The sequence below is a fragment of the Vombatus ursinus genome, unplaced genomic scaffold (genome assembly GCF_900497805.2).
Source record: "Vombatus ursinus unplaced genomic scaffold, bare-nosed wombat genome assembly UNPS02015400.1, whole genome shotgun sequence".
Lineage (NCBI taxonomy): Eukaryota > Metazoa > Chordata > Mammalia > Diprotodontia > Vombatidae > Vombatus > Vombatus ursinus.
In genome coordinates, this window is record NW_020955178.1 from 25,008 (window position 1) to 35,942 (window position 10,935).

The 10,935-nt window shown below is 39.2% G+C and overlaps 1 protein-coding gene across 1 annotated transcript in view; it reads right to left on the reverse strand.

The window, feature by feature from the left end:
* Nucleotides 1-7,369: 7,369 nt before the first annotated feature.
* Nucleotides 7,370-10,935, reverse strand: part of LOC114032139 (olfactory receptor 52L1-like) — a 6,132-nt gene continuing 2,566 nt past the window's right edge. The window contains exon 2 of the mRNA XM_027847378.1: nt 7,370-8,324. Within this exon, the coding sequence (XP_027703179.1) occupies nt 7,370-8,323 (954 nt within the window). The 5' untranslated portion in view covers nt 8,324. The remainder of the gene's footprint in view (nt 8,325-10,935) is intronic.

Consider the following 10,935-nt stretch of genomic DNA (forward strand, 5'->3'; position numbering starts at 1 on the left):
CAGGATTGCTGCACAGCGGTCAGTTAGACTACATGACATCAGAAGGCCCTTTCAGTCTGAGATTTGGTAATTCTGTGCACCTAGGGTAAAATGGAGGCAAATGAGAATAAATGAATTTGTCTTAAATCTTTGCTTAGAAAAATTGAAGATTTCTACTCTCCATCTGCTCTGAAATGGACAAGTCATAGGCGCTATATCCAAGATCTGTTATTCCTTTTGGTGACTTTTCCCCATTCTTGGTTCATCAAGGATGTTCTGCTCAAGCTGGGGGAGAAAAGAGGGTAAGGAAGATACAGAGAAAGGGATGATTCTTATCAGATTTCTCTTTCCTATGTGGCTATTATTGAGGTACAATGACCTCTGCAGGGTAGCCTACTTCCCCCTGTACCCAACTTCTATGCCTGGTCAGCATCTTCTCGGTGCCAAAGAGAGATTTGCTTCTGAAGCTGTCTCATACGAGCATGCAGAGAGTGTAGGCTGAATGTGCCAAGGGCATATCTGACTTGTTCTCTATGCACTCCTATGCCTACTCACTTGTGTATGCCTCAGGAGGAAGTCCCTTTCATAGTGTTTACTTGGCTTACTATTCTAGAAGAACATGGATTTTTCTGCACCTTGAAATATAGTTGTTGTTCATTCTTTGTATTCAAGAAGGACCAATGATATCACAGTGATGTCTTGACTTGCACATGAACAGGCAGAGTTGTACAAAATCTTCAGTGTCACTCTCTTTTCCACAGTCATCACAGTCAAGTGGCAAGACAGAAATCAAGATGACTGGCAATGGCCCAGGATGCGGTGGATGACATTGGCATCTTCTATGTCTGACCAAACTCTAAGCACTACACAGAACCTACTTCATCCACCCATTCTGTGAGGGAAGTCTTCATGTGCTTGGAGTAGACATCCCTCTAACTCATGGATGGCTTTGAGGCCTACCAGCTGCCCTCAACCTGGTTTAGCCCATCTGCCAAGACAGTTTTTACCAAGATGTAGCCACTGTGTATGCTAGAGCTTCTTAGAATCACAGCTGAGAGTTAGGTAAGAAATGGACACCAAAGGCAGATAACCAGCCCTGAAAAGGGTTTGGCAAGCCCTCACACCAAAGGTGCTAGTGCTCCCTGAACACCCCATACACCCAGTCCTTTCACGTTCTACTTCTTATCCCAAGCAAGTAAATATTAACTCTTTTTATCTCTGTCTTGGATGTCTCAATGTTTCTGTTTCCAGAGAAATGTCACAAAGATGTGGTTAAGTGCCCTGTTTGCTTTAGGAAATAGTGGATTACTTATCACATTTCAAGCATCAGCTGGATGACCATTTGTTGGGGAGATTTTGTCATTGTAGTAAAGTGGAGGTAACTAAATTGTACAGGTCATAAATACTAGCTATATCCACATATCACCTTTCTTATAATTTGTTGAGTTTTTTTGCCATTATTCTGAAGAAAAGAAGGCTAGAACAGGAGGATTAAAGGGCATCTTCCTTTACCACTCACCCTAACTTGATATATATCATCCCTCCTTATCACCTATTTACATGTGTTTCTATCTCTTTTGTTTTTTTTGTTTTTGGGTTTATTTGTTGGGTTGTTTTTTTTTTTTTGAAGAAAAACTCAATGAGCATTTGGGTAAGTAATTTATTCCTTTCTTATTCCCAGAATTACCTAAAAATCAAGTGGACCTCTCACTAGAGGCCTTCTAACAGGGCTGAATAACAATTTGTTGGAGGATATTGTCAAGAGATTTGCTTTTTCAGATAAAGGTTCAACTAGATAACATATGGTGTTTCTCTCAACTCTGAGATTTTATAATTCTGTAATTCTCATTCCAATGTCCCACTACTTCTTATGGAAGTTTGACTGTTCCTTCTGTGTGACAATTATCTGTTTTCATTACCTTCTCAGACATATTTCCATCTCTATTTCCAGGATTGATATCAAAATCTCTGGTAAGTACCCTATTTCTTTTTTATTCTCCAAAAGTTAACAAATGCTTGTTAACTTGATTTGAAAGTGCTATCTCTCCTTTTCATCTTCCAATTTCTGCCTCTTCTTCCCCATATCTTCTCGTTTTTTTCCTAATCAATCTCAATATCTGTGCATAAGGCAGAAGGAGCAGTTAGATACCTGACCTGGTTCTAGTGTCTCTAAGAGCCAGTATCTATGGCCCCTTTAGTTCTCACTGGAAGAACTATAGAGATAGACACTGAACTTATTATTTCACTTAGCATAGGGAGTTCTGGGCTCCTGGGTGTGGAAATCTGTTCTACTTATGCAGGCCAGTACCTTCTCTTCAACTTACAGTTTTAGAGAATTGTCTAGAACAGTAGCATCAAACTTGTGGTATTGGGTCAGAACTCCTAAGTGTGGATGGCCAGAATCATTAAAAAGTAATTGGTAAATGTTTAACAAAATGAAGAAAAATACAATCCAACATAGATAATGTTAAATCCCTAAGGCTGCATATTGACTTAGAAAACCACAAATTAACATTATCTGTGTTGTGTTGTATTTTATTTAGTTAATTAAATATTCTCCAATAGCATTTTAATCTGGTACATCCATACTGGTCCTGCAGCCACATGTTTGACACCTCTGCCTGGTACTACCTTAGGCTCTGGAGATGGTGAGTTCAAATAGCTTAATTCCTACTTAGCCTAATTTCCGCTAAATTCAAACCCAAAGGTGGCATCAATGCTGGATGAATCCTGGCCTCAATTATCACTGGGATGAGTCTTGAAGGTCACTTCCTCAGATCATTCCTTGCTACATGGTACATTGATGTTGGGCTGGCTACAAAACCTGACATAGGATTAGACTACCAGATTCCTGTGGCATAATCTCCTAAGCTCTAAATTAATATCCTTCACTGAAAACAGAGGCCAAGGCCATAGGCCCATTTTGCAGAGTCACATTGACGGAGAAGGGAAAAGCCTTAAGGCTTTTAAAGTATAGTGTTTTATCAGATGTAGTCCACAGAATCAGAATGCCAGAGTACATCTGAGGAAATGAAGGTAAAAAAAGGTCAACTGAGACCTCCTTGAAGATGTCTCTAGTTCTAGCAACATAATCACAATGCCTTCTCCTAACCACACAGTTAGCAGACTGGAACTGGTTACAAAATGTCTACACATGTTCCACCATCTCTCCAAGATACTTTCATGAATCCTGGAAACAGAGCCTCTAGCTTCTCTTCAACATGGGGAATTTACACAAACCAAGCATGCTGTGTGTGTGCTAATACCATGTTTCACAAGTTTGTGAGGGTACATGGTTTTTGTTGTTCCCCAGCTCTCTTTTCTGTGGACTGGGCTGCTCTCTTCCTTTTAGCTTGGAACCTAAATGCTAAGTTTCAGTTTAATACAGTCAGTTATACAACTAGAAAAAAATTGCTCTCTCGCACTCAGTGTGTCTGTCTGTCTCTGTATGTGTGTGTCTGTCTCTCACTCTCTCCCTCTCTCTCTCTCTTTCTGTCTCTCTGTCTCTCTCTCTCTCTGTTTCTCTCTGTCTCTGTCTTTCTCTCTTTGTCTCTGTTTCTCTCTCTCTCAGATCTGTCAGCTCCTAGAATCTTAGACTTCAGGGAACAAGCTCTTTTGGAACACAAAACAGCTAGCTAATGAGAATCTAAAGCCATTAAGTCTTTCTTTTGAACTCATTCCTCTTTCTAATGGGATCAATATTTCTGTCTTAAGCCCTTATTTGACATAGGGTTATAAAGTCCTTCTAATTTTAGTCTAACGCCTAATGGGATCCTCTGTCCCATCCCCCAAAACCATTTCAGGAACTCTAACAAATAATTTCCTTAGATGCTATATAGGTCCAAAATATCACCATTTTCTTCAAATTACTCTCTCCCTTTAATTCATTCTTGTTGTGTATAAACCAGATGGGAGAAAGACATTGCAAGTCTTCGGGGAAAAGTTGAGTGTCTAAAATTCTGATGACAAAAGTGATAAAATCATGAACTACAGATAATGTCTGTTAGTTATTCTTCAGGTTGGAAGTTTTACTTTTTTAAAAATTTTAGGCAGTGTTTAATTCATTCATGCAACAAAGACTTCATTAGTCTGTGAAGTCCTATGCTCCAAACTAGGGACAGAAAAAAACATAGTACAGATCTTGCTTATAGGCTAATAAAGGAGATATCATGAATACAAGTAACTAAGACACAAGGGAAAAGACAGTAAGTACAGGCAAAGTGCTGTGAATAATTTAAAGAGAGCTGGGAGGAAAGAAGGGAAAGTTTCATGAAAAGGGTGCCTCCTAAAGTGTACATTGAAGGAAGAGAAGCACTTCAAAATAAAAAAAATGAGGCAGAATCTATTGCAGGCATGCAGACAGCATGAGCAAAGGCACAGAAATATGGAATGGTAGAAAAATAGTGTCCAAGAGAAAATAGTGCAGTTTTGTTGGAACAAGGGATACAGGAAGAAAAGTAATATGGGATTAGGATGGAAAAGTAATTTGAAGTCAGATTGTGGAGGGCCTTAAGTATCAGGATCAGAAGTATATTGCTCTGAAGTTAAAGGTTTAAAGCCTGTTGGTTACCCTCAACTTGGTTTAACCTGTCTGCCAAGACAGTTTTCTGTGGTGTGGCCACTGGGCATGCTACAACTTCTTGGAGCTACAGGTGAGAGTTGGCTGCCTGATGAATACCAAAAGTGGATGAGCAGCCCTAAAAAGGGCTCAACAAGCCCTCATAGCAGAGGTGCCAGTTCTCCTAAACCCCCCATACACCTCACACATATATGCACACATATACATACATATAAATGACATATATACACATGTATCACAAGAAGTTGGAAAGTTGGTATTGGAGCTATGGGGAGAGACCAGGAATAGAAAGATAGATTTGGGAGTGATTTGCACAGAAGTAATTACTGAAGTCATTGAAATGAGTGACAATACCATAGGAGATAATATATAGAGAGAATAAGAACAAGGAAAAAAATTGAGTCCTTATTAAATGGATGGGCAGAGGATGATGAAGTAGAAAAAGAGATCAAGATGAAATAATAGTGAGGGGAATCATGAGTGCAGTATCAAAAAGCCAATGAAGCATCAAAGGAGTGAACAACAGTGTCAAATACTACAAAAAAATTCAAGGAGGATGAGGACTAAGAAAGGGTCTTTGGATTTGGTGATCAGGAAGTCAGTATTCTTGGAGATGGCAATTTCAATAAAGTGATTGGGAAGAAAACCACATTATAAGGGACTGAGGAATGAAGACAGCAAAAAAAAAAATTAAAACCATAGCTACTCCATTCTTATTTCCTTCTGGTTTCTAGTAATAAAAAAGAAATGTTATGATAAGATTTAATGGAGGGGAAAACAACTTACCAGTCATAACCATGAATGTTAATGGGGTTAGCTTATCTATAAAATGGGAGAGGATGGAAAAATGAGTTAAAAAGTAAACCCTAGGAGGCATCAGAGTAGGATTTTTGAAAGGATATTTATATGTTAAACATGCTTTAGCTAAATACTTGTTTATAATATCAAGTTAAGTCAAGTCAAGGAAATAGGTATTTATTAAATGTTTACTGTGTACCAGGCACTGGGTTAAACACTAGGGATAAAAACAAAAGTAAAAAACAGGCCCTGGACTGAAAGATCTCACATTCTACTGGCATGCTACATGTTGTGACTGGAGTCCAAACTGCTAATGGTTGCAGAAGAATCATCCATGCTCTCATGCTAGTATCCATTGTGGTCTGGGAAAATTGACAAATCCATTATTAGGCTGTTAATGTTGACATCAACCAGTGTTCAAAACACTTCTCTCCCACAACCTCACCATATTAAATATGGAGGATAAATGGTCATAATTATTTTTGACAATTGCTTGCATTATAATAACACTTACCAATGAATTCTAGACCTGAGTCATAGTCTAGATATGATTTGAAGAAAATGGTGAGGTATACATACGTAAAGATTTAGGTCTTTAGACCAGTTCTCTTCTCAGAGATGCTGAAGTTCTTGTACAATGAATATGTGTATCTTCTAAAGATGAGGTATAGCAATACTGAAGGGATTTTTCTCAGGATGCTGTTTTCTCTCTTCCTCTTAGAACTTCAGCCATTATGTTCCCTGCTGTGAAATTGTGCACTTTTGTTTCAGGCCCAAGTTGCTGTTATCCCAGATCAACAAAATAACTACCATGGGATTTTCAATAAAAAAAAGTAATTCCAACAATTTGTTATGTATAATGAACCCAGTTAAAACACAAAGATTCAGAAGCATATAGGTGGCGCAGTGGATAGAGCACCAGCCTGTCAATCAGGACAACCTGCGTTCAAATCCAACTCAGACACTTACCAGCTGTGTGGCCCTGGGCAAGTCACTTAACATCAATAACCTCAAAAAAAAACCAAACAAACAAACAAAGATTCACAGAGTGTGGAAATGAGGAGTTAGAGTAGAATTTATTATGCTTAAGCCAAAAGAAGAGTGACAATCATTATTTCAGACAAGGCAATAGTAAAAATGGGTACTGTCATGAAAGATAAAACAAGGAAACCAAATTACATTTAAAGGCATCATAAATAATGAAACAAAATCAATTTTAAATATATATGAACTAGATAGCATAACAGCTAAATACTTAGAAGAAAAACTAACTGACTTGCCAAAAAACTTAGATTAAAAAGTTAATTATTATGGGTAAGTTCAACATGCCTCTTAAATTTAAACAAATCAAACAGAAAGATAAACAAGTAAGAAATTAAGGATTAGAACAGGAAATTAGAAGAAGTGAGATATTGTGGACATTGGTGATTTTCAATGGGGATCTTAAAGAATATACCTAGTTTTCAATATCAACAACACCTTACAAAAATTGATCACATTCTAAGGAAAGTAAATGAAGGCGTGTGGGAGGGGGACCCTCCCAGGTGCTGAAGAAGGGGAACACACCCCTTTCAATATCCTATTGTCCCCCATGATCCCAGGCTCATGCTTCAGGTCTCCATCCCTATAGCTTGAACTTTTGAAATTGCCCAATGATGGAAAACAATCAAACCTCAGGGTTTTATGTTGCCATAAGAAACACCTGAAGTGTCAGCTTCTAGGGCAAGGCTACTGCCTGCTTCATGTGAACTTTTCCCACCAATCTTTGTTGCTTTCAACTCCATTTCTCCTCCCCAGGGTAGGATGCTGCCACCCTGAGCAGTATGGTCCATTCATATGAAACCAAACCACAAAGACTTTCACTCAAGAAGTCAGACCATTACTGCTCTTTGCCCCCCTGGAAAGATCCATAAGGGTAAGTTTCCTTAGGAAATATACTCTGTTACCCTCTGAGTGACACTTTGGATCATACCAGATAGGAGGCTTGCTCAGAGAGATGAAAGAGGATAGGTGTCAAGCCCACACCTTAACATAGAAAACCCTGAGCACACGCTGTCGGATCTGCTGTGTCTTTACCCCATAGACAAGGGGGTTGAGTGCTGGTGGCACCAGGAGGTAGAGAGTGGCCAGAAGGACATGGACATGGTGGGGCACATTGTGACCAAAGCGATGAGTAAGGAAAGAAAACATCCCAGGAACATAGAAAACTAGGATGACACAGATATGGGAGCCACAGGTACCAAATGCTTTGAGCCGGGCATCACGGCCAGGGACCCTCAGCACAGCACAGAGAATAAGAGAATAAGAGACACCAATGGCAAACACATCAAATCCCACTACCAGCAGTGCTACCACTAGCCCATATGCACGATTCACAGTGGCATCTGAGCAGGCCAACTTCACCACAGCCATATGTTCACAATAGGCATGACTAATGACCACACTCTGGCAGAAAATAAGATGGTGCAGCAAAATGGGAAAGGGTATGAGGAGAAGAAGCCCTCGTGCCAGCACCACCAATCCAATACGCCCAATGACCCCTGGAGTGAGGATGGTCGTGTGGTGCAGTGGGTGGCAGATAGCCACATAGCGGTCCATAGCCATGGCCACCAGCACACCTGACTCCATGGAAGAGAATGCATGGATAAAAAACATCTGGGTGAGGCAGGTAGGGTACCATATCTCACAGGAGTGGGACATAAGCACAGCCAGGGCCTTGGGTGCTGTGGATGAGGCAAGGATGAGGTCAATGGCAGCCAGCATGGCCAAGAACAGATACATTGGCTGATGGAGTGATGGGTCAATTCGGATAATGAAGAGAATGGTGACATTGCCCACCAGGGCCAGAAGATACAGGCTCCCCAGAGGAAGTGCAATCCAGTGTTGACTCTCTTCTAGCCCTGGGATACCCATCAGATAGAAGGAAAAAGTAGATAGTCCCCAGCTGGAGTTCCCCAGGCTTGTCATTCTAGATGGATACTGGACACTTTGAAAATGGGAAGGAAGGGGAGGAGGAACTGCATTATAACCTCCCCATCTATGAACAGATGTCATTCTGTCCATACAGCTATTTGCCACCATCTTTTTTAAATGGAAACAAACAAATAACTGCAAAGGAGAACAAAGTCAAATACAAAGAAATATTTGCGGGCACCAAGAACCAAGAGAGACATAGATGATGAACTGAGAAAGAAGTTTCATTCCATGGATATTATTAAAAGTGGGAACTGAGAGAACTCTGTGTCTACGATGACACTGGTGTGATCCTGCCTGGAGGCTGTGGCCTTGAGACCATAGAATGTGTTGATTCACCTCTGCAGAACTACAAGAAGATGAGGATCAGCTGCTCTCTATCTCCCCAGTGGACAAAGCAAGAGGAAACTGGTATGAGCTGCAGTGGAATATTTTATAGTTAGATAATAAAAACAAATTCTTCACTGTTGTCACTCTTCTTCAGAATCTCTTATTTGGGTTGAGATCACCAGCATCTTTTCAGGCATCCAGATTTATGACCTTGGAGTCTGATTCATCCTTCTCTCTCATCCTTCTATCTAGTCACATGCCTCGTCTTATCAATTCTACCACTTTATCACTTCTTATATCTTTCCCATTCTCCACACTCACACAGCCACCATCCCTGGTTCGAGCCCTCATCCCCTCTCACCTGGATGCTTGGAAAAACGTGCAAATTGGCCTACTTGGAGCTAGTCTCTCCCTTCTCCAATCCATCCTCCAAAATCTGCCAAAATTATCTTTCTAAAACTCAGGTCTGGGCCATATCACTTCCCTGCTCAAGACTTTTCCAATAATCAACCATTCCAAAAAAACACAGTTTACAATTATACTAAGAAAGTGGCTAAAATATCTATGTCCTCTAACACAGAGATACCATCACTAGGTATATACTCCAAGGAGGTCAAATATTTTTTTAAAAGGCCCTAAACACACCGATCATCATGAATTCATTAAATACATTTAATATTAAGATTACCTTTGAAACATGCCTTCCACTTTTAAGTGTCCAAGATGCAGAGTGAGACATAAGTTTTTGAACATGGCCAATGTAGGAATTTGTTTTGTAGAATATGTACATTTTTATGAGAGCTTTATTTTTTAATTATTTATTTGGGGATAGGATAGTAGGAAGGAAAGATAATGAATGTTTATAAAAATAAATAAATACATGAATAATTATAATGTAAAAAATGTCTATTGTAGGCCAAGCACTCACATGATAAAGATACAAAGACAAAAGTGGAATGTTTCCTGCTCCCAAGGAATTATGTAGGGGAGATAGCATGTGCATATATAGGTATATTTAAATTTTTTAAATTGAAAAGGAAGTAAGAGCTGAGAGAATCAAGAAAGGCTTCATGTGGAAGGTAACACTTGAGCTATGCCTTGGAGGGAATTAAGGATTTTGATATGGAGGTGAGAAGAGAGTGAATTCCAGGCATGGGAAAAACCAGTGTAAATACATAGCATGGGGAAATGGAGAGCTATGTATGAAGTATAGTTACAAGGCCTAATTGTTTGAACCAGAGTGTGCATGAAGGAGAAAAACAAACAATAAGGCTGCAAATGTTGTTGGAAGCCAAGTTGTAAAGGACCTTATATGCCAAAAAGAATTTATGTTTGAAACTAAAAGTAATAGGGAGCCATAGAATATAATTGCATAGGAGAGTGATGAGTTCAGACTTACACTTTAGGAAAATCGCTCTGATGTCTGTATGGGGGATAGACTGGAATGGGAAGAAATTAGAGTCAGAAAGGCCATATAAAAAGACATTTCAATAGACTAGGTGAAAGATGATGAGGACCTGGAAGAGGTGGGGACTGTATAAATGAAGATAAAAGGGAGAGATTCAAGAGATGTTGTGGAAGTGGAAATGATAAAGTGTAGTAACTAATTATCAATGGTGGGGCGAGTGAAAGTTAGAAGTTTAGGATAACACTAAGGTTGTAAAACTGTAAAATTGTGAAAAAGTATTTAGAGCAGCACTTTTTGTCACAGCAAAGAATTGGAAGCAAAGTATATGCCCATCAACTGTGGAATGGCTAACCAAGTTGTACATGAATGTGTTAAAATATTACTACATTGCAAGAAATTATCAATATAAAGAATATACAGAAGCATGGGAAGACTTATATGAACTGATGCAAAGTGAAGTACAAAGAACCAGGAAAACAATTACTACAACAAAGTAAGTGGAAAGAACAGCAACAAAACCTGAATGCTGTGTAATTATAATGAACAAGCCTGGCCTTGAAGAATAGATGTTAAAATACATCTCTGTCTCTTCTTTATGTAGATGAGAAACTCCGGGTTCAGAAAATGTCTGTCTGCCAGACTCCATTGATATATTAGTTCAACCAAACCACCCTTCTCTCTTTCTTTTTTATTCTTTGTTATAGAGGAAGTAGGAATATGTTTTGAAATAAAAGTGATATAAAATTAAAAGATATTAATAATTTTTAAACTCTCAGAGGTTCATTTTTCCCTCAAGAATAAAGTACAAACACTTCTCCCCAATACTTAAGGATCCCCACAGCTTGTCTCCAAACTGCCTTTCCAGGTC